This window comes from Eubalaena glacialis, chromosome 13 (genome assembly GCF_028564815.1).
Source record: "Eubalaena glacialis isolate mEubGla1 chromosome 13, mEubGla1.1.hap2.+ XY, whole genome shotgun sequence".
Classification (NCBI taxonomy): domain Eukaryota; kingdom Metazoa; phylum Chordata; class Mammalia; order Artiodactyla; family Balaenidae; genus Eubalaena; species Eubalaena glacialis.
This window is the reverse complement of record NC_083728.1, coordinates 80,164,042-80,188,602: the sequence shown is the minus strand read 5'-3', so window position 1 is coordinate 80,188,602 and position 24,561 is coordinate 80,164,042. Positions and strand designations below refer to the sequence as shown.

The 24,561-nt window shown below is 38.7% G+C and overlaps 1 protein-coding gene and 1 pseudogene across 5 annotated transcripts in view; both read right to left on the bottom strand.

Moving 5' to 3' along the window:
• Nucleotides 1-804: 804 nt before the first annotated feature.
• The window catches only part of RABGEF1 (RAB guanine nucleotide exchange factor 1), an 87,547-nt gene continuing 63,790 nt past the window's right edge, over nt 805-24,561 (bottom strand). For 2 of the 5 annotated variants that reach the window (XM_061208154.1, XM_061208157.1), the window contains 6 exons: nt 21,244-21,410; nt 13,123-13,204; nt 12,098-12,230; nt 10,698-10,789; nt 5,692-5,948; nt 806-3,140 (listed from right to left, as the gene is read on the bottom strand). In XM_061208154.1, the coding sequence (XP_061064137.1) occupies nt 2,742-3,140; nt 5,692-5,948; nt 10,698-10,789; nt 12,098-12,230; nt 13,123-13,204; nt 21,244-21,410 (1,130 nt within the window). In that variant the 3' untranslated portion in view covers nt 806-2,741. Of the gene's footprint in view, nt 3,141-5,691; nt 5,949-10,697; nt 10,790-12,097; nt 12,231-13,122; nt 13,205-21,243; nt 21,414-24,561 lie in introns of all 5 variants that reach the window. The other 3 variants (XM_061208155.1, XM_061208156.1, XM_061208158.1) reach the window with 2 other exon arrangements.
• Nucleotides 18,182-18,901, bottom strand: LOC133103407 (grpE protein homolog 1, mitochondrial-like; annotated as a pseudogene).

Genomic DNA, 24,561 nt, shown 5'->3' with positions numbered 1-24,561 from the left:
TTTATCTCACCATTTTAGTAAAATTTAGTAAAGTTTTAGTATCAGTTCTTAGGTCTTCTACATATAAAAGTCATGTACAAGTAACAGCTATCACTTGAGCACTTAGCATTGCTAGGTACTGTTCTAAGTCATTTAATCCTCACAACCCTTTGAAGCAGGTACCATTATTACCCCCATTTCACAGATGAGGAATGCGAAACATGAGAGGCTTGCCCACGGCCAAAGAGCTAATAAGTAAGTGGCAGAGTCTAAATTCAAAACCAAATCCAAGCCTTTTAGCTGGAGTCCATGTCCTTAAACACCATGCTACAATAACTGTATATTGATTAGATTAACCCCCTTTATTTCTGTCTGAAGACTGAGTGCCTTGGGTAAAACTGTCAGAAAAAGGCTAATTGTAGTGACAGCAAACATCCTTCTCTTGTTCTTAATTTTAATTAATTTAATGTCTGTTTCATTTTTAAGTATGATAATGATGGCTGTGGCTTAAAAGGGAAACCTTTATAACATGAGAATATTAATAATGTATATTTTCCTAAGATGAAGAACCAAGAATTAACCTATTTGGAAGAGGAATGGATCAGGAAACTTTATTGATAAGGACTTCTGTTCCAAAAGTTTATTCTAATCACATTTACAGTACATAAAATATCAATACTTTCTTGTTGAGAAAACAGAAACTCTGGCCATAGTACTGATGCTGACTTAAGAGAAATATAAGAGTCCAAATATGAAGAACTCAACCAATATGAGATATATACAAAAAACCAATTCAACAATTTACTTTAAACATAGGCAAGAAGTCAAAAGAAGACAGCTTTTTGGGGAGGCTGATATGCATTTTATTTAACAAACATAATGTACAACGACTGAAAGAACGGTATATTCCCAGGAGAATTAAGAGTGTGTATACCTGGATTAGCACCTAGAAAGTACATAGAAAAGAAAAAAGAGGAAAGCTTTCTACGAAGACCATCTGGGCCCAGGTTTCTATGAGCAGATTCTCCCCGTATTTGATGGTAACTTATTACATTCCAAGTCAGCTTGGCAATCAGCTGACTCAGTTAACTGCTTCATGTCTTCAGTGCTTTAGGACAATAGATGTGTCAACGTGATGGATTTTATACGTTAATTTAAGGGTAAAAAGTTTTATACCCACCCCCATTTTTATTCCAAAACTACTGCACTACAGATTTGTGGTACACCATTAGAAAGATACTGGAAAAGCAAAGGAAGCTTTCTTAACTGCTTGTGTGATGTGATCTTGTTCAAAAATGGTGCCCTGGGAATTACAATTTCACAGGTACACTGAGAATCTGTAGAAATCACTGAATGCAAGGAGGATCATAATGGTGTATTTAGGTTATGAAAGGTTCCATTAAGATTAGAAAAGGTTCCACGCTGCCAGGGGCCGTAGAGCCTCACTGAATGAGCTATCAGTTCACGTTATACTGTGCATTTAGTGCAATATTCTTTGGTTACATCATATTACCCACCAGGAGGAAAACTCCTTTGCTTACAAAGTAGATCAGTAGTTCCTAACTGGGGGCAATTCTGTCCCCCAGGAGACATTTGGCAATGTCTGGAGACGATTTTTCACAACTGGGGGGGTTGCTACTAGCATCTAGTGGGTGTGGAGGCCAGGGACACCGCTAAACACCCTACAATGCATGGGGCGGCACTCAAACAAAAAAGTCCTCAGGCTCCAAATAGTACTGAGGCTGAGAAATCCTGAAAGAGGCTTATATGATGTGTGTCTGGGTTGTCCATAAAATCAAAATTACACCATGGAGGCAGAAAGGCCTCCCTGCACCTTAAAGCTCAGAGGGATTCCCCATCAGCTCTCATCTGCAGAGACCTATTCCGTCCTGTCTTCTGACCCAGACCCAGGGCCACCTCCCTTACCAAGAGCTCAGTAAATATTTGCTGAATGAAAGGAGCAAAGAGGTGCCGAAAGCACGGTTCAGCCTTCAATTGATAAGTTACTTCAGTAACTTTATATGACCTAAAAAGTGTCCTCAACCTCAACAGTGTCACATTCTCTGACTGTACAGGACCTCAAAGTTAGGGCTAACGCATTGTAACGATGGAGTTAACATTTTAGGGGAGTATGTCTAAATACTTCTAGATTCATTTTAGTGGGGCAAACCAAATAAAATGGTGTTAAAGGCAAACATTCAATATACTCCATTTTAAACTAAAAAAAAAAAAAAAAATTAACACGACATGCCATGCACAGCAGACACCATTCCTTTTTTTTTTTTTACATATTTACAATTTTACATATTTACTTAGCAATATATCTTCTATCTTTACAATTATAAAATTATTTCAAACTGTAGAACAGTGGTACCGTTGTATTTTCTTAAACATACATTTTTGTAGCATTCATTTGTTTTATCCTTTAAAAGGCAATTATTTAACCAAATCCAAAACACACTGAATGCCACAGAGAAAGCATGTAGGAAAATCATGGAGAAAAAACAGATTTACAGACAAAACTTTCAAACAAGTCTTAAATGAATCTATTCAGTGACTCAAATAAATAGTACTTTTTTACTAAGTCTCCCCAGACAGGAAAAACAAAACAAAATGAACAAAACAATCCCCACAAACTGTACCTTTAAAAATGCTCTGATATTTATAAGCAATTAAGTTATACTGTAGACCCCAATCAGTGGACTGTAGTAAGGGCTGGCTATAATTTAGGCTCAAATAAATACTATCCATGTAAATTTTCATCATCCTGCATAAACTTGAGGTTGCAACGGTGGAGGAAGTTTATCATTTTCAACATTTTCAGAGTCAATAGATGCTAAAGACTGACTTGGGGGCCTAATTTCAAGCGGGTATTTCTCAACAATGTCTTGAACCTCTTTTGCGATTCCATCCGTCCAATCTATTAGGTCTTTCTCAAGCTTCTTGGCTTCATTCATAATCCTTTCCTGCCGTTCATTCAATTGAGACAGGAGATCCAAATTCTTATACATCTGCTTAACACCTAAGCAAGCATCAGGAGACCAATTCTCAGATTCCTGCTTCCTGGGGGAAGTCTGGCCAGACATGTATCGATCAAAATCTTCCTGACTTAAATTCAAAGATTGAGCGTCTAATTTCTCAATGAAAGCCACGGCACAACACTATAAATATAAAGAAGAGAATGTTATTTATTATAGTTGTATGAGAAAAGCTACAAATATTCAAATAGAATGTTAAAAATCCTTTTATTATGGAGAATTTAAAACAGAATCAAAAGTCGACAAAATAATCTCATGAGCCTCCATGGACTTGAGCTTCAAAAATTACCAACTCATAGCCACTCATGTTGTTTCCTTTATACTCCCATCTGCAATAATACATTTCTTCCTTAAAAAAAAAAAAAAATTAACTCTAATTGTCATCTTCATCGAGTCTGTCAGAAATTCCGTCCTCTCCTTGGGTTGTTCGCAGGTCCTAGGGTCTTGTACAGAGTGAAATATTTGAAGAGGCACCTTCAGTATTTGTTCTGCAATGGTTATCACAGAGTTTCCTGTGTGGTTCCTTGAGGTCAGAGGCTCTCTGCTTCCCTGCCATGCTGCAGGGCAGAGGAATCCCTGTTGTGGCCAGGAGCTCCAGGGCCAAGGATCTGGGGGCCATGCCCCGTAAGGCCCTTCGCTTCTGAGGCCGTGCCAGCTCCACAAGGCCCACCCAGTGAACGGCCAGCCACTGAGCATGTCCTCAGGTACTGGTGTGGCACACAGATCTCTGGTCCTCAAAGAGATATTTTAACATCAAATGGTTAAAAGAATAAGCTTAGAAATCAGACAGCCTGAGTGAATTGCCACCTCTGTCACTTTGACAGCCCAGAGTTGTGTGACCCTAGAAAAGCTACCTCAGCTCTCTGTGGTTTCCGCATCTGTAAAATGGGGGAAATACCACCCAGATTTATTGTGAGAATTAAACAACATAACACATGTAACATGCTTAGCTCATAGGTCTGTAGTAAGCAATGAATAAATGGTAGCAATTATTAGTACAACAAATGCAACTGTTGAGTGACACAGACATGATAGATATACTTTCTTATATTAATTAAATTTTTCTACAAGGAGCAAATACCATTTTCACACTTTTTTTAAAAAAGCTATTTTCATAAGAAAAACATGCACTATAAACAGGAGAAAATAGGCAGCTCTCAGAATTTCTTCTGAGAAACTCCTTCATGGGATCTTACCTTATTATTCCTAAAAAAGCGCATCACCTCCTTAAAGAATATTTAGCAAATCTATTTCAACAGACTCATCTGATGAGAATGTGCCCCATGGGCTCACACTATGTGTGTGGAATCGCTGCAGCCCGTTATCTGGAAAGAGGAGGCATCTAAGACGATTCTAACATTCCTGGCTTAGGGGAGTAGATGTGCGGTACTGCCACTAATGGAGATAGTGTATATTGGAAAAGAAAGAAACATTTGATGGGAAAGCAGTTTCAGTTTTGAACAAATTAAATCTGAGGCCCGATAAACAGCTGGGAGTGGAGCTCAGTGTGAGGTCAAAACAGGTGACCTGCGGGTCCTCACTGTACAGGTGACCGGCAGAATTACGACCAGAGGAGACAGTCTAGGGAGAGAGATGCACAGAGGACAGAACCCCAGGGAATAACACATTTGAGGGGAAGTGGAGGACACGAGGCCTAAGGAGCGCCCAAGAAGATGAAGTGGAATTGTGGAAGCCAAGCACATGAGAAGTTCCAGAAGGAAGGAGTCATAAGGAGTGTTAAAGAAGTGAAGTGAAACTGAGAGTTCCCATGGGATTTGGCAACTGGCAGATTTTTTACTTTTGCCACAGCAGTTTCATTGGGGCAGTGGGAGTAGAAGCCAGACTCTGAGTCAGGCAAGAAAAGGATGAAGAAAGAAGATGCAAACACAGTTAAGGCTGTAGGTCAGGGGGCTGGGAAGCTGCAGAGTGTAGGCGATTCAAGTACCCATCTTTTTTAGACAATTCACCAGAAATGCTTCCTTATGTAACCTGGCCTCCCCTGCCTACCTATCACCCTGTACAACTTCCAGCACAGGAAACAGAGAACATAGGGTGTCTCGAGGCTCAAATTCACTGGCTTGACAATAAATCTAGTCTAAAGCAAACAAGCAGTAGTCCAGCGGTCAGTAAAAGGAAGTATTCTGCCTTATGACTTAGATGTGCATACTTTACTACTGTTCTGCCTAGAGTTAATTAGCACTGTAAAAAAACAATAGCTGAAAATCATTTCACATCCTCTAACCTGATGCTTTCTTAAAATATCTCAGTATTCAGTTTTAAGATGTAACTTGTAAAAATAAAACAAAAAATAAATATTAAGTCTTTTAATAAAGGAATCAGTCCAAGATCTGACTTACTCATGGTTGAAACAACCAACTAAGTGAATGGCTCTTACACCCAGGAGCCCAGAGGCAAATGCCCAGCAGCAGCAGAGACTCCTCAGTGTGGCTGTCATGTGTCCTGTAGGGGAACCACAATGGCCAAGTCCCAGGAGGTGGCATGTGTGCATGGCCTGGTCACATGTGCTCTGTGACACCAAGCAAGCATCCTCAGCTATGCTGACCCTTCAACTCAGGAGCACTAATGTGTCACAGGCCTGTGAGTGACCTGTCACATCCTTAAAATAAATACCTTCTTGGTTCTTCTCCGCAACACCAAGAAATCAAATACTCACCAGGTTGGTGAAATAGTAGCCATCCTCTCCAGTCATCAATCGGCTTGGGTTGCAGAAGCGGGTGATATACTGGATATTGGACTGAAGGCGTGGGGGGTTGCCCTTCAAAACAATGTAGATGAGAGTGGGTAAGAAGTCATCAGCTGAAGCTGGCTCGTTCTTGGTGATCTTGATGGCATTGAAGATGTGCTTGCTGCACTTGGTGATGCAGGCCAACTTATCCCGGGGCACACGCTTTGAATCCATTTCAATGATATCTGTAAAGGAGAAAAGATGCTGCTTCCAGTGAGAAAGTCATTACATCAAAAAGGCATTAGGATAATCATATTTTATCTATTAAGTTACAGAGGTACCCTCGCTAACCCCTTCTCCACCAGTTAACTTAGTGTATGAAAAACTTAGACTGTAACAACAGTAGACACTAGCTCACACTTAGGGAACACATGACGATGAGCCAGGCCCTACTCACTGTGCTCTGCAAGCATATTTCTCTCCATCCCCAGATTATGCATGTGCACTATTATTATTAAGGGAACTGAGGTTCAGAAAGGTTCAGTGATGTGCCCAATATCATACAATAAAAAGGGACATAGGGGGGATTTGAAGCCAAGTCTATCTGACTCTAAAGCCCATTCTTTTAATCATGATGGTAAAGTGTTTATGAGCTCCACAGAGAAATAAGCAGAGTCTCTTTACTGTTTTTCTTCCTCTTAATACATTGTAAAACTCAGTTTAGAAGGCCTCATTTGCATAATGCTTTTTAGAAATGTGGCTATTATATTGATACAAGGCATCTCTGTACTGGATATCAAAGTGCAAGCTGCTGAAATCCATCACATGGAGGTCCATGGTGGCCAGTCCTCGCGGCATGTAAATCTCCACTAGCAACGAATATCCACAACACCTTTATGACACTTATAACCTGCTGGTTAGCAGAGAGGATGAGCATGGGTATACATTTAACCTCATAAACAGTATTTTATTTCTCTCAGAAAAAAATTATTTCACTGCCCTTAACTACCACTAAGTCCAACTGGTGGCCTCTTATAAGTTCACTCTTTGTCACAAAGACTAGGCGGCCATGAGGAATGATCAAGTACAAACTCAGCACTGTCAGCACAACACAAGAGGAGGGCAGGCGCGTGCCTCTGAGACGGACACGTCTGTCGCAGTCCAGAACATCATGAAAGAAAAGAGCCGAGGCAGCTTAATTTGACACCAATTGCTTGCCATTAGCAGGAATATAAGTCGCAGATTTACGTGGGATGGTGGTGCATGCCAGAGTTCTTTCTGCTCTTAGCTCTCATCCCCGAGGTCAGCTACCTGGGGAAACCCTCACAGGACCACCAGCCATGGAAGACTAATGTGTGTGGGACAGAACACTGAACAGTGCAGAGGCCTTATTGTAACTTATTAATATCTCTATTCCCCCACTTACCTGTCTATTGTATGAATGATATAATTTTTGTTTTATTGTTTAGTTCCTCTAATCTTTTAATTCTGGGTTGTAATTATTGTTACTATGTCTCAGTCTATTTCTTTTTCTATTTCTATTTAAATAGAACTTATTACCAAAAAGATCTGGGGAAATGTATATTTTTTATACCATTTTCACCCTATTTAGCCTTCTGCCTTTTACTGTTGGTTTTCATTCTCTATTTCAAACATTTCACCATTTTCTCATTAATCTTTATTCTTTAAGTTTTAAAATGAATGAAATGTGAATTACAGGCATACATCATGTTATTGCGCTTCACAGATATTGTGTTTTTTTACAGATTGAAGGTTTGTGGCAACCTGCGTCAAGCAAGTCTCTCAGCACCATTTTTCCAACAGCATTTGCTCATTTCATGTCTCTGTGTCACATTTTGGTAATTCTTGCATATTTCAAACCTTTTCATTACTATTATATTTGCTATCATGATCTATGATCTTTGATGTTATCATAGTAACTGCTTTGGCATTTTTAGCAATAAAGTATTTTTTAATTAAGGTATGTATATTGTTTAAGACATAATGCTATTGCACACTGAACAGACTACAGTATAGTGTAAACATAACTTTTATATGCACTGGGAAACCAAAAAATTCGTGTGACGCACTTTATTGCGACATTTGCTTTATTGCAGTGGTCGGGAACCGAACCCGCAGTATCTCCGAGGCCTATCTGTACTTTTTATCTGGATGCATGTGTAGCTGCCACTGCCAAGGAGCAGGGCCAGTAGTGTAAAAAGGAAGAGAACAGAAGGAAAAGGAAGGAGAATAAAGGGGAAAACCCAAGGGATTTCTCCCACACTCTTCATCTTGTAGTGAACACCACCCTTCCTAAGTATCCTTTAGTCTGAGAGAAGTTTCTTTTTGTTTTTGGATCGCCCACCCCAATGAGCAGTTCCATGATTTGCACTGCGCTTAAGTCTAAACTAGGAGACATGGAAAGAAAAGTAAACAAAACAGGAAACTCACCACTGTACCAGTTGTTCCTCTAGTAATGACCTTCCCTTCCCAATCTACCTGCTATTATTTACTTTTCCGAGTCCTCAGATACTGCTTTGCACCTTCTGTTCAGGGCTTTTAATTAGTAGGAAAGATAGGGTTGAGTGTGGGTACTCTATCTTAGCAGATGTCCAGGCTTATCTTTAATGGGGCTTTGAAAACAAAGTAGGCTGTACTTCTAGGTCAGTCAACCTGGGCACTACTGACATCTGGGCTGGATAATTCTGTTGTAGTGGACTGTCCTGTGCACTGCAGGATATTTAGTAGCATCCGGGGGTTCTACCCACTAGAAGACAGAGGTCAACAGAAATGGCAAAGGCCTCAGCTCAGTGTATTTATAAACAAAACTGACAGTCCTGATTAGTAGCACACAGGACAATCTGGAGAAATTTCACTGATTATCTCCATATTTAAGACCGTTGTTACAGACTGTCCTTTCTAAGGCTGACAAGTTTAGAGTAGGAGGAAAGTGATCATATAAACTTTGGTCCTCAGAGACAGAATGTGTCTGCACTTGGATTGGCAAGAAGAGGGGGCTAAGATGAGAGAGTAAGAAGGCTTTTAAAATTTTGTGGCTGTATTTTTACTATCAAAATATCTCTTGAGACACCATCTTAGATGCCTCAAGAGAAAAGTTCCACCTCTCAAATTCTTTTTTTTAACATCTTTATTGGAGTGTAGTTGCTTTACAATGGTGTGTTAGTTTCTGCTGTATAACAAAGTGAATCAGCTATATGTGTACATATATCCCCATATCTCCTTCCTCTTGCGTCTCCCTCCCCCCCTCCCTGTCTCCCTCCCACCCTCCATGCTTTGTGACCACCTAGAGTGGTCACAAAGCACGGAGCTCATCTCCCTGTGCTATGCAGCTGCTTCCCACTAACTATCTATCTTACGTTTGGTAGTGTATACATGTCAGTGCTACTCTCTCACTTCATCCCAGCTTACCCTTCCCCCTCCCCGTGTCCTCAAGTCCATTCTTTACGTCTGCGTCTTTATTCCTGTCCTGCCCCTAGGTTCTTCAGAACCATTTTTGGGGGAAAACTTAAGTACAAGTTTCAGGCTTCATCTTTGATCTCTTACGGATGTTCCCTGAGCAAAAGGTGGGGTTGGAGGTGGGTCTTGACCCGAAGTAGTCATTCATGGGACCCATGAGTAGCCTAGAAGAAAAGCTCTGAACAACAAAGTGGACAGTATTTAGTGAGGCCAATTAAACTCTACACAGGGAAATACAGAAAATAATTCATTTCTTAATGAGAGCTGAAATGCAAAGACGTACAAAGAGAAGCAGAACCTGAGAAAGTGGAAGAATCATGTTAACCGGGAGATAATTCAGTCCCTAGAGGGGCCTTGAAGCTAAGTTTCTGGGACAGCCTCACCTCCCTTCCAACCCTGAGAGTATGTTAAGCAAACCCCCATTTCTTCCCGTAACTTGAGTCTCTGGTTCTGAAAACCAGCGGAGCCTACTTAATGGCGCGCCTCCAGCACGGCTAACATCAGCTGGCCCGCTCTCCTTCCCAGCAGGATTTCATTAACAGTCTCTAAAGCAGCAAGTCTTTCCAACTCTTCTCCTTAATTAAGAAGTTGGGCAAGTTGGATGTCTTCTCCATTAGGAGGTTTTGTTTTTGTTTTTGTTTTTGTTTTTTTTTAAACTTTTGTGTTGCACTTCTGCTGGATTATTCCTATGAATAAGAAACAGAAGCCTTATTAGATGCTTAGACCTGTCCAGAATGTCAGAGCCACATCGATTTAGGGCACTTCATTTACTTCTTGAACAAACCAGAAAAGTAATTCAAAGCACATCTCTGATGAACAACCAATTAGAGGCATCATTTTTTTTTTTAAACTTTATGATCTTGTCATAGACAAAGATTTCTTAGATTTCTTAAAAAAAAAATATATATATATATATTTATTTTGTTTTATTTTATTTATTTAGTTGTGCCGGGTCTTAGTTGCGGCTCGTTGGCTCCTTAGTGGCGGCTTGCGGGCTCCTTAGTTGTGGCATGCGAACTCTTAGCTGCAGCATGCATGTGGCATCTAGTTCCCCGACCAGGGATCGAACCTGGGCCCCCTGCATTGGGAGGGCAGAGTCTTAACCACTGCGCCACCAGGGAAGTCCCTAGAGGCATCATTTTAATATATAGTTCTAGCTTGGGAATGACCCTACCTCACCAATTCCACCTCTCAAAATTATTTTGAATATATAAATGCAACTGAGTTTTAAGAAATTTACCCTAGCTGTATTTGACTTTAGTTCAATGCTCAAGAAATAAGTCATGGAAAATGAAGGGGGAAAGTGGTTTACCTGCCAATCTGCATGCTTCAAATTCATAAAACTAACACTCTTAAATCACTTTTACCACATTCCAACATAGCTTTAGCAGTTTGCATTTTAAAAGTACTTTAGGAACACTGTCTTCTTACTCACTGAAATAAGTACAGATTTATAAACCCAAATGCTAACTTCAAGGGAAAAGTATCCAAATATAAAAGCTCTCAGTTTCACTGACCTGTAATTGCTTTCACCACCATATCAGACACTTCTGGAATTTCTTCATTAACAGGGACACAAAGCATCTGAGGTGTAACCCAGTGCAGGGCTCTACCGAGAGAGAGAGAGAGAGAGAGAGAGAGAGAGAGAGAGAGAGAGAGAGAGAGAGAGAGAGAGAGAGAGAGAGAGAGAGAGAGACAGTGAAAACAAGTTCCAAGGACGGACTGTAAGCAATTATCTTGCCATTTCCTCAGTTAAGGGAATGGGGATGGGGCACCGCTGACTAACCAGGCAATCCTAGGCGCATGCACATACTGGGCCGAAGTAACTGGAATCCTAAAACGAGGCTTCTCTTCTGCACTTATCACAAGGAAGCAGAAGACAATTTTACCAGTTGAAATGAGATTATCCTATGACTGCAAAGCACTTGATACTGGAGAATGAGGGTCTGAGAAGACTCTGCTGCTCCCTGTCCTTACTGCTGCCTTCTCGGCTCTGCCCTCGACTTCTGAGGCACACCAGAGGCTGAGTGAGAGGTCAACAAGCATGTGTCCCTTCTGCCTGAATCACTGAGGTTCCTGGTCACATGGTACCTTTGCTCCAGAGATTCTGCTGCTGACCCTCACCACTTGCTTGACTAACACTCTCACCCGGCACCTCAATCCAAAGCCCACCTAGTTACTTCTGGCTCTGTCTTCCATCTTCCCAAGATCAACTCCTCACTTCTGGTGAGACACCATCAAGTCCAAAGCTACCAACTACCAGCCCCGCTGTCTGGGAACCCCATTTGCGATTGCTAGGCCCCTCTCCTCCAGAAGCACCTCATCATGCTCAGGCTTGGCCCTGTTCCCACATGTAGACGGCCTCTTTCCTCAGTGTTTTGCTGCCATTGGAATGCACTGGGGCTCACTCTTCTGGCCATGGAAGAGTGGGTGCTTTGCGAAGTGTTAGCAACCCAGTGGTGGCGGAAAGATGCGACTGGAGGAATGGCTGAATCAAATCACGAGCACCCGTGGTAGGAATGAGGAAAAACGACACACACTGCCTTGATATGGATACTCACAGCTTCCTGCCTGACAAGATAGTTAATGCAGTGAAATGAGAAAACAATGAAATTTCCTCCTGTTCCCTGGAGATTTTGGAGATTTAAACAGTCTCACATATCAAACATGGTTCTTATCTAAAGCTGCCTGGATTCAAATGAATAAGCAAGATGGTGACTTGAGCCTTTTCATCCTGTCAATTTACCACATTCCTTTTCTTTCTGACGCCACAAAGGAGTTTATATGCTAAGGATGGCAGGTACCTAAGCTGTTACTTGCCCTGAAGGTTTGAAACTCAAGTGTCCTGTTTTCCTGCAATGTGTTCTTCCAACAGGAGGTAGTAAATACAACAAGAAAAAGCAGAACAATCAGCTACCTGATCCTTTTTTGAATAGCGAGATCTTTCTTCTCATCATCAGTAGTTTCTGGACAGAACACATATTTATAGAGACGAGTCATGATGTACTTTTCAATCTGATCCATTATCTTCTCAACTCTTTCTGGAGGCACTGAAATATCCAAATGGATATTTGAATGAAGGATGAACATTTAAAATTAAGAGTATGTTTTCACAGTACTTTCAATGTAGCAGAAAACTAATTTACCAGAAATACATTAAATATACTCAGAAACAAAAGTATAAGATGTTACATTAAAAAGTACCCTTTAAAAAATTACCTCAACTTTTGGGGCTGCCTTTTATAGAATCCCTACTTCTAACTTAAGCTGTTTGGCAGGACCTAACAGCTGTACACCCTGCCAAGTGGGAAGACCTCAGCATGGGTCATTCCCTACTGCTACATTAGAAAAGCACATGAAATTCCCAAGACTGATGAATGCTGGCAAGACTCACCCTTTCATTTTTCAGAGGTTTCCTATGAAACCTTAGGGGTTGCTCTGAGGTATACATATAGGGCAGACTTCTCAGATATACATGTACGCTAAGTACACCCTAAAATCTACATCAATGCAAGTCAAATTCAAGAAGAATCCCTAAAAACCTAAAGCACGGCCAGTGGTTCTCAATTTCTTTCCTGCCCCAACTCACATGAGGAATACATGGTCATGAATAATGACTCACCAAGATGGCAATTCCAAGATGGGGGTTTCATTTAGAAGCCTCCCAAGGGGTTTTAATCTGTCCCTACCCCTAATGAAATTATTAAACATTGCTCAAGAAATTATCCAATTGCTTAATTATCTTGGAATGATATACATGGTGGTATTCAAAGACACTGCTAAGTATAACACCAGCTACCTGAATGTCAGTGGAGTAATTTACAGAACAGAGCAGGCAAACCAACCAAGCCTTTTGAGAAAGAGGGAAACTGCTAAGAGACTCAGCAGTAGGCCCTATGCAACTACCAGCAATCCCTCAAAGGCAGGCTAACAAGGTATTACCTTTTCCACGAGTCTGCATTCTCTCAGCCACATTCTGGTAAAAATCCTGAGTACACTCTGACTGTTCCTCAATGCTTAAATCCTGAAACAAAGGGACAAAGAGTCTGCTTAGTAGCTGAAGAAAGATCACGAGGAAAGCTCTAAATTTTACAAAACCCACTCCTTGAACTAATCTCAAAAGTACTTACAAATTAAATTAATGCTGCAGGGGAGAAAAGCCTGTCCATTAATATTATTTACAACATTCCATGACCTCTCACTTCTTTTTGCTGTATATATACATTCTTATACGGGTACAATGCATATTTTGATAATTTGCATGTTTATGTACATTTTGATTTATCTAATCTACTTAACCATCTGATGGCTTTATAATATTACATTATATTAACCGATTTATTTAACCACTTCTACCACTGTGTATTAGGGTTCTTTCCCTTTTTTCGCTAATTATATATTGCAGCTATAAACAACTATGCGAAGACTGTTTCTTTTAGGTTATTTCTTTGTGATTCATTTTCAAAAGCGGCATTAACAGCTTAATAAGTCTGGACAACTTTACAGCTCTAAATATCCATTGCTAGATATATAACCCTCAGAAACTCCAAGTACAGTCATTAGCCACGTAGGTGTGCTTGTTTCTCCACAGCCCCTCTAACACTGGGCTTTATCATTTTTATTTGGTTTTACTGATTTTATAGGTGTAACACAAATATATATATTCACATATACTTTCTTCCAAAGAATATCTGAAGTCTATATAAAAGATAAACACAGTTCAGCACAATAACCTAGAAAATGATAAACAAAACAAAACACGGAGAGAAAACAGAAACAGAAAGTAGAGCCAGGAAAGATAACACAAAAAATGTATTCCTTGAAGATACAGAAGTTAGCAAAAAGTCAGCCCATAAATTTGTCTCCAACTAAACTTTCTAGCAATCATCACTAAGATGAGAAGAGTCACATAACTGAGTGTCCAAAATGTAAAAGCAAACTAATTCTTCAGGTGAAATTCTGACACCAAAATCAGGAATTTCTCCAAGGGTTCTCATAAAGATTTCATCACAGATGGGCATGAATACGGCCCAAGACAAATTCCACAGGACTGCTTCTCACAGACCACCTCTGCACAGGCCAATGACATGGGCCAATAAAGCCCTGATGAAGTACGCAGACCCTGATGCTTTGGCTACCTTAGAAAAGATGCCTTGGGGTGAGGGACAGTGACCAAACCTTGCCTATCTGCCTTCACAGTGTCTCTCCCGACGACCCTTCCCTGGTCTGGGTCCTCATTCTCTCTCACCTGGAGTTCAGCTGCTCTCCCCACGCTTGATCTTTCTCTTCTCAACTGATCGTCTTATCTTATGATCTGGGGCCCCACTTACCCTGCCAGGTTACCTATTGTTGAGAATCTGCATTTAGTTTTCCCGCCTCTCTAACACTGTGAAATTATTCTCTGTCTAGATGACTTTTACTCCTCTCCAATCCTCCAACAGCTGCCCAAGGAAGTTCCACAGTATCTCCTTTAAGGCTCAGTCCACATCTTGCCTCCTCTAAGAAGGTGTCCTCCATTCCCTCAGTCAAAATAACTTTGCAGGCCTCACAGCACTCAGAGCGCTCTGTGACCACCTTGACTGCACACTTGTTACTGCCTGAATGTTTTTTAATACCGTTAAACCTTTCTCGGGTCATTAAGAACAATTCTTCAACAGCTGAATTTAGCTCCTCTCTGTAGGTGAAACAAATCTTAATCTGCTTTCTTCTAAGTTTTTTCCGGCTTAGCTCTTTTATTTGGCTGGCATGTAAGGTTCACAGTATGAAAAACAGACCTTAAATAATCTGCATACAAACTTCCCTTTTTCAGCGGCAATTAGTAAAAAGCAATCCTGTTCCCCTTTGTTTTCCAATTCTCATATAATTTGCTCCTGAGAAACTGAATTTATTTCTGGAATCCCTAGTTTATTTCACTGCTCTCTTTCTCTTCTCTCTCTCTACGTATTGAATATATATATATATATGAAAATCATATCTAGTTGTGGTAACTTTCATTTTAGTATATTTTGAAGTCTGCTACATTTAGAAACCTTCCCTCACAAACCCCTGCTTCCTTCTCTTTCTAGAATAAACAATGTAACATTGTAATTTAATATTTTAAGTGTTCATATTGACCTGCAAAGTATTTGTAAATTTATCTTTTTGTTTTCCTCAGCTAGATCCAGGATATTATACTTCCTCAGCTAAATCCAAGATAAAATCCAGAAACAGTCTTTTAATTCTTTGAATGAGCCTCTAACTTTCTATATTAGATTGTTATTATTTAATATTTAATCTTTTTATTGCTATTGTCTTTAAAAATTGCTATTTTTTAAAAAATGTGCTAGGCTCTTTAGCTTTTTATCTCTGGCATCTTGTACTATAACTAAATTTTGTGGATTTATCTCACCATGTTGCTAAATTTATACCTCTATTAGTATTCTGTTTTCCCTCGGATTTTCCAGTAAGATTATTTTTCCCCAATTTCTGGAAAATGATATTTCTATCCATTCTAAAAACATTTACTACATGGTTAATAGACTTGCCAGCCACTGTACAAGACAATAATATAAAAAATATTAAAATTCTCAGAGGGCATTCAGGTTAAACAGGAAGACTGAATGCACATAATTCAGTACTTTCTGCAATGGATTATCTACTTAGGTAGCTTACACATGGCTACCTTTCATTTGCACCAAATTGTAACACTAAGAACACACTTCATTCTTGTGATTATTACTAGTACTTACTTCTAACCAGAAACCGTGACCTCCTTTTAAAGGCCTAAATGGCCTGTTTTACAGGTGGCAATCGATCACCTATTCCTACACCAGTTCCACACAATCACTAATTTTGTTACAATTCAGAAAACTCTTTATATTTCTATTTCTCTTGCACAGATTTACACTTCAGTACAGTGTTTAATTCGTAATGTGAACTAACTCCCTTGCCACTCTGTCTTCTTTTCCTGCTTTAGATTATTTGGAGGACTTACCACTGTTATATATCATAAATTAGTTTATTGTCTATCTCCTCCACTAAAATGCCAGCTCCATGAAGGCACTGTTCACTACCGCATCCTTGGTGCCTACAACAGAGCCAGGCACAGTGCTCAACACTAGTTGAATGAAAGAAAGAATGAAAGTGGCCATGTACTATTGTTCCACCCTTTATAATATTGTAAAGATGTGGGGAGACAATTCTACATAGACCTCTCCTATTTCTACACATCTTGTGAGGAGAGACACTGACTGCCTTTGTTCTGCACCCTTTTCAAGGATAGCTGTATAGCAGACAGGCCTGGAAGACAGAGGCAGAGCCTCCCTTAAGTGAAAAGGGTAGATTGTTTACTGTCTAGTATAATAATGTTTCCCTCTGGGGCAAAGGTCAGGCAAGCTCATGGCCCTATAAAAGATCCTCTTCTCTATCATAACTTACTGCATGTGCAGGCATTACCTGGTCTTCTTTGCACTGCCCTGTGGGAATTGATACGTAGGGAATTGGTACAAACGCTGATATACTCTCGGTACTGCTAGTGCTGTAATAAACTGGCCTCTTTTTTTTCTGACCCAGGAGGCTTGTGTCTTCTGCCAATATCCATGAAACTATGGCAGGCTAACTTTTAACTTGCAAGGAAAGTACCTCTCAGATCCTTCAAAGTTCTTGCCAAAGGAGCTAAGTGATATGATTGCAGGTTTGTGCTGGTAAATTCTTTTAAAGGTTTTTTTCGTAGTTTTCTAAGAAAAAACACAGTCTAGCAGTGTAAATGAACCCTTTTCTTTAAGTATTCTCTAGCCAATGCCTGGGATCATCTTTTCTATAATGTCTGTGTAAAGCCATTTTATTTTTTTTCCTAAAAAACTTTTTCTTTGTAGTGTAAAAGTTTGACAAGTGGGTATATTCCTTTCAATATTCCGAGAGGTTCTCTGTATTCTTTCTTAACTGTCTGGCTGAAATCTTTTTTCTTCTTTTCCACCCCCATTTTGAAAATCTTTGACTATTTCCTCAATTATGTTTTCTGTGTATTTCATCTTTAAAAACTGGATCTCCACGATCTGTTTTCTGGATTAATTTTCTTTTGTACTACAGTTAACTGTTCGATCTATTTAGGTTTTAACTTTAATGTTCATTTTTTTTTTTTTGTATTGCTACTTTCTGCTGCCTTCAATAATTCTTTTTAGGAAACTAAACATATTAGGGCTTTACTCCTCCTAAATAAAACTTAAAATTAAACATTAACATTTAAAGTACGACAAGCATGCAGTCCTCAGATTTTAAGATAGTCCACCTTATCAGGGAATATACCTTGAGGTCATGTAGCTAGTTGAATACAGATTGAAACATTTCTACCTTTAGATGAACAAAACAGAGCAAAAGTAATTGATTTTTGTCAAATTCAATTATTGGCAAAATGAAGGTGGTAAGAAGTGTTAAGGTATATATGTTCATTTCATATCTCTAAGGAAGAGCCTGCAGTCGATCACTTTCAGGAGCTAGATAGTTACAAATTACAAATGAACTCAAATATGCTCTGTACAAACATCATATCATTTTTCAGCAAAAGCAATGTTTAAACTTGTGCCTTTCCTTCAATGAATGAAATGTGTAGGGGGCTAAGTGTTCCAGTAACTCTCATTTTACAGTGAGATGCAGAAGAATCAGTGCAGTTGGTGCAGTCAGGTAGCCAAACTGCAGAATTCCCAAAGACGCTGAATTCATTTAAAACACTCTGATGTCACCAGAGTTTGAGCAGATACAGCATCATTCATGACACTCTAGAGGCCCAGTAGTGTCCTGTTGGCCTCTTCTGCAAGTACATGACATTACTAAACATGTAGTCCTAAAAATCAATGAACAGACTCCCGAATTAGAGTTCCTTAATGCAATTGTGTGTTTAGCCATTGGTTACTTGAGTTTTCCAACAAGGTTTAGGAAAAGACCAAAAGTACTCATAGATGAGTAAAGTGAACCAGGCTTTCAAGGAGTATAGCAGCTAGTTTTAAAAAATCTCTTCAAGAGGCTGCTACATTTCTTTCACCACCCGCAGCAGGGTGGGCCTTTGGGTGTGCCCATGCAGTTGTACCCCACACTAGCACCACTGTGCCCGGTTCCTTCCCCTCAACCAGCACGTGGAACAAGGCCTCACGCCTGTAAGAGTCAAAACTTGGCTAGATCTGAACCATAACTGGTTCAAGTTAAGTCAGCCACGCTTCATGAACACCTTCTGAATGTGGACTTCAGTCCTTACGAGGCCCTCATAGAGGCTCTTCAGGTGAGGGTTATCGTCTTTTACTTCTTCATTGTGTTGCCTTCTCCAAAACGTCTGCAGCCTCTCACAAGCCCTTGCAGAAGCTCTGAAAACCATTTTCCCATTTTCTCTTTCAGCTGCTCTTCTAGCTTGACCCTCCTGTCCATGAGGCTCTTCTCTGCAGAAGGAGTATCTCTCTTCTGGTCCACTTTGACCCACATCCTCTTCCATTCTGGCCACTGTTCTTTTGTTTTGCAGCTGTGCACAATAGGAAAGGGCCTGAGAAACAACGTCAAAGCTGGGAGACTATATCGCACCAGCCTCACCCACTGAGCCATCAAGGCTGCCTTGTATGACATGTTCTTGATTATTTTTCTTCATTCATTACTTTTAACATAGTTATCAACTCAATCTTTTACCTAGTTTTCTTTCTTATGATGTACACATTCCATCACCTCAGATGTTTTCCCATTGTCCCGTTGCCTCACTTCTCATCCTTAATGCCTCTAATTTTAAAATTAACCCAGAACCATTAGGTCCTGGGTTACTTCCCCCAACCCCCTGATTTTCTTACCATAATTAAAGCCTACTTTGTTGATTAAAGTTTCTTTGTTTTGAATACATGCTTCTGCTCTCCTAACAGTAATTACATAGCAGGGCAAACTACTCCTTGCACACACATATGGTTTAGAATTGTAAAGCTATTTTAAAATATAGGAGAACACCTATCTTTTTACTTATTTTGGGGAAGAGAAGATATAGCCATATTTTAAATTATTATATTTTCTTTCTCCTCATTCAGGTTTAGAAAACAGTTTTTCAGGAGAATTAATATCAGAAAAACTTTAAGTATGTAATATAATCAATACCAGACTTTTACAGAATGAATGGCTGGGAAAAGAACACTGAAATCAGCAAAAGGTCTTAATATTGTGCTTGACCACTTCCTTCGCAAGGAAAAAGAGCATATTTGAACTACTACTAATAAAGAAATCGTGTTTTAAAAACAGCATTGAAAAACCCAGAAAGTTCATTTATTAAAAAGCTTTAATGCAATATCCAATAAATTAAAGGGTCTAAATTTTGAGGTAGCAGAGGGTTACAAAGGTTATACTTTTAAAAATGGGGCAAGCTACACTTTCAGAACAGGGGAAATTGTATGTGAGGGATTTATCAACAATTAGCAAGGACAGGATTTAAACAGTTTGGGCAGCAAAAGAGTTTCTCTAGGAGTCTTATTTACTTTGATTTAACTGTGGTCTGTGTGTTTTGAAAATACTTTCATATGAATAAATTTGTAGAAAAAAATTTTTTACCAAGTCAGGGAGCTCATTAAGTTAGAAAATATGGTTTTCAAGTTATGATGGGAAAGGTGAACATCTAGCTGGGTCTATATAATGCTTTAAAATTACCCTGGGCACATACAGTTTTTCGTCCAAATGACAAAGAAATCTAGACATTCTTCATTTCACTGGTGACCATATACATCCCTGAGTCCATGGCCACTCTTAAACCTATTTGAAGCTTGGTTCTCACAGTGAGATTCTTAAATTCTAGTTATGTAAACTAAATATGTAACAATAATAAGTTTAAAAAACTAAACCTTGTAAATTCTTCCTTAGCTTCTTCTTAGCACCCCACTCCCTCCCCCACCTTCCCATTTTCTCAATAAAATTTAAATTCTTGCTGTGGTGACTTCGAAGAAGAAAAAAGTAGCTGATGACAACTTTATGTTCAACATAAATGAATTCTGTGTTAATGATGTCACTGCCTGTCTCGTGTGTAACAGAAATATCTCTTAAAGAATGTGAAAAGGGACTACAAGGGACTATTAAGTAGCTAATGAGATTAATCAAAAAGAAAAAAGGGTAAAAAAATAAACGCTGCAGCTTCCGAAGAGTCTTAGCAAACAACATTTGTTGAAAAGTCAAGCGTTACACTGCAATACTGCAATGTGTGTGGATTATGTAGGTGCTGAATGAAATTTCAGCCAAAAGAGATACCTTCTGGGAATGAGGAAATTAAAAAAAAAAAAAATCTCAGTAGAGATATTAAATGCTTCCTGATAAAGATAAAATGTCTGAAAAGAATTTAATGCAATTCTGAAAATACTTAATTTTCTAGACTTGACCCATATGTGGTAAAAAGGCTGCTCACCACTGGGCATACACTAGGACTCGAGAAAATAGGAATGAAGAGGAAAAAGATGTGGGCAAGAGTGGTTCATTGTTGAAATTATGGGTTAGAAAGTACAGGTCAAAGACACATGTGTGGAAGACACAAGGTGTTATCCAAGTGACCTTGGACAAGTCACTTATCCTCTCTGGCTCTCAACTTCCCCACCTGTAAAATAAAGGGACGGTAACTATATAGTTGCTAAGGTCCCTTTCAATGTTTAAATTTTAGCTTTCCCTTCTCTACCTGAGCAAGGAGAGGAAAATTAAAAATCAATACAAAACAAAACTAAAAAAACGTAAAATGATTACTATTGGTCTAATAATTGTTACTTAGAGTTCAAGGTCTACTATGGCTCTCTTGGCAGTTTACACTATTTACAAGGTGACAAGTTAGGAAGGCTTATTACTGAAGTACACAACACAAGTAGCTCTGATGCCAGACGTTCCATGTGAAGATGATCCAAACACCATTAAGTTGCAGAGGAAAAGTATTAGCCTGGGAGGCGTGTTTAACTTGGTTCAGTGACATTTCTCAGGTAAGTCACTTAACATTTCTGGGTCTTTATTTTCTCAGTTGTAAAATGACAAAGTTGCACTACATTATCTCTGAGACCTTTCCTAAAACCAAAACTCTATGTTTCTAAGTGGTTCTCAACCTACCCTTTTGTAATGCATTGCTTCCAAAAACATCTTGGTCTGCTTATAGATTTCTTGGCCTGTCTTGTGGAAGGTCTTGAGAAATTCTATGAACTCTTTAGACACTCTATCCGTTTCAATGCTGGTTTGCCGGTTTGTAGAAGGACTGGGAGCTTTTGGTTCCTGAATTTCTGCTGGGAAAATTAAACATAGTAAGTTTCATTACACAGAAGAGCCATGCATGGAATTACTTTCAGTATCTAATTTAAGATTATTTAAATTATGCTAAATCAAAGTTAAACTTGAATTTAAATTATTTTATGTTTAAATATTTGGATTTTCCTTAAAGTAAGCTAAATCTATTTTATGAGTAGGAAGTACAATTAGATAAAACTACATATCTACAAGATACTCCTATTCAAATAAAGGTGTTCTATCAGTATCTTCTTAGCCAAAATATATCATGCTTTGAACGATATATTTAATCGTTAACACTGAAATGGCACTGCTATCTTGAACAACTCTCTCAAAGACCGCATGAATTTACAAAACCAGTCAACATGTAAAATAACAGTCAGTAGAAGCACAAAAATTATAGATGACTTATGCTAGACAACCTTCCCAAATCCACTTGATTTGCCAAAAAGGCAAAGGCTAATTTATTTATGTGGAGATGAACAATTATTTACCCACCATTCAAACTTCAAGTCATACTGCTCAAAGTGAAAGTATGCATCCAAAGTAGCACAGTGACCATGACAGAGCAGAGGCAAGAGAAGCAAAAAAAAAAAAAAAAACTGTCCAATCAGTTGGCCACACAACTCTTTGCCCTCTTCAAATAAATACACTGAAAGGAAAATAAGACCTTTATACACAGAGATAAGGGTGTTGTAATAGGGTAAGTGCTCTCAGAAAACATGAAATATCACTTGGTCTCTGATCACCTTCTAAGCCTCCTGATTTTGAATTGTGCTCTCTAATGCAATACCTGAAAGGAATTAAAGTATCTCATATACCCATGATCCTTTTCTATATACACACAAAAAAAGATAATTAGGAAGAAAAAGTACCTTTTGTAGGTATTAAAATCAACCTATTACGTGCTTTCTCAGAGCAATTTCTTTTTTTTTAACCGAAGTATAGTTGATTTACAATGCTGTGTTAGTTTCTTGTGTACAGCAAAGTGATTCAGTTATATATACATATAAATATATTCTTTTTCATATTCTTTTCCATTATGGTTTATTACAGGATATTGAATATAGTTCCCTGTGCTATACAGTAGGACCTTGTTTATTTTATATACTATAGTTTGTATCTGCTAATCCCAAACTCCTAATTTATTCCTCCCTTACCCCCTTTCTCCTTTGGTAACCGTAAGTTTGTTTCTATGTCTGTGAATCTGTTTCAGAGTAATTTCTTACAATCTTATTTTTTGAACTTTAGTATCTGAAATACATTTTAATGATGTAGCGGCAATAAGTTTTAAGACAATAAAAACATTACCCCTATTAGAGTGACTGGTTTATTCAAGTGAGACAAACACACACAGATCATGTAAAAATATACCTTAACTACATAGGTCAAACTAAAGATTCCACCTCTCACTTCAAAAAAACCCTTTTCCAACGTACACAAATCAATGTGATACACCACATCAACAAAAGAAAAGACAAAACCACATGATCATCTCAACAGATGCAGAAAAAGCATTTGATAAAATTCAACATCTATTCACAATAAAAACTCTTACCAAAATGGCTATAGAGGCAACGTATCTCAACATAATAAAGCTATTTATGACAAACCCACAACCAACATAATACTCAACGGTGAAATGCTGAAAGCCTTCCTGCTAAAATCTGAAACAAGACAAGGATGCCCATTCTTACCACTTCTATTCAACATAGTATTGGAGGTCCTAGCCACAGAAATCAGACAAGAAAAAAAAATAAAAGGTACCCAAATTGAAAGAGGTAAAATTGTCATTATATGCAGATGACATGATACTATACACAGAAAACCCTGAAGACTCCACACAAAAACTACTAGAACTGATAAACAAATTCAGCATGGTAGCAGGATACAGGATTGACATAAAGGAATCTGTTGCATTTCTTTACACTAACAATGAAATATCAGAAAAGTAAAAACAAACAAACAAAAACCCTTTAAAATCACATCAAAAAAAACCCAAAAAACTTAGGCATAAACCTGACCAAGGAAGTAAAAGACTTACATGCTGAGAACTATAAAACACTGATAAAGAAAACTGAAGATAATTCAAATAAATGGAAAGACATCCCATGCTCTTGGATTGGAAGAATTAATATTGTTAAAATGGCCATACTACCCAAAGCAATCTACAGAGTTAATGTGATCCCTATCAAATTATCCAAGACATTTTTCACAGAACTAGAACAAAAATCCTAAAATTTATATGGAACTATAAAAGACCCAGAATTGCCAAAGCAATCCTAAGTAAAAAGAACAAAGCTGGGGGCATAACCCTCTGAGACTTCAGACAATACTACAAAGCTACAGTAATCAAAACAGTGTGGTACTGGCACAAAAACAGACATATGGATCAATGGCACAGAATAGAGAGCCCAGAAATAAACCCACACACCTACAGTCAATTAATCTTCGACAAAGGAGGCAAGAGGGACTTCCCTGGCGGTTCAGTGGTTAAGACTTCACACTTCCACTGCAGGGGGCGTGGGTTCAATCCCTGGTTAGGGAACTAAGATCCCACATGCCAAGCAGTGCAGCCACAAAACAAACAAAACAAAACAAACACACACACACAAAACAAAACAAAGACAAAGGAGGCAAGAATATACAATGGAGAAAAGATAGTCTCTTCAGCAAGTGGTGTTGGGAAAGTTGGACAGCTACACGCAAATCAACGAAGTTAGAACACATTCTCACACCATACACAAAAATAAACTCAAAATGGCTTTAAGACTTAAGTGTAAGACATGACACCATAAAACTCCTAGAAGAGAACATAGGGAAAACATTCTCTGACATAAATCACACCCATGTTTTCCTGGGTCAGTCTCCCAAGGCAATCGAAATAAAAGCAAAAATAAACAAATGGAACCTAATCAAACCCATAATATTTTGCACAGCAAAGGAAACCAAAAAGCACAAAATGACAACCTACGGACTGGGAGAAAATATTTGCAAACAAAGCAACTGACAAGAGCTTAATTTCCAAAATATACAAACAGCTCATACAACTCAGTAACAAAAAAAAAAAAAACCCAATCAAAAAATGGGGAAAAGACCTAAACAGACATTTCTCCAAAGAAGACAAACAGATGGCCAAAAGGCACA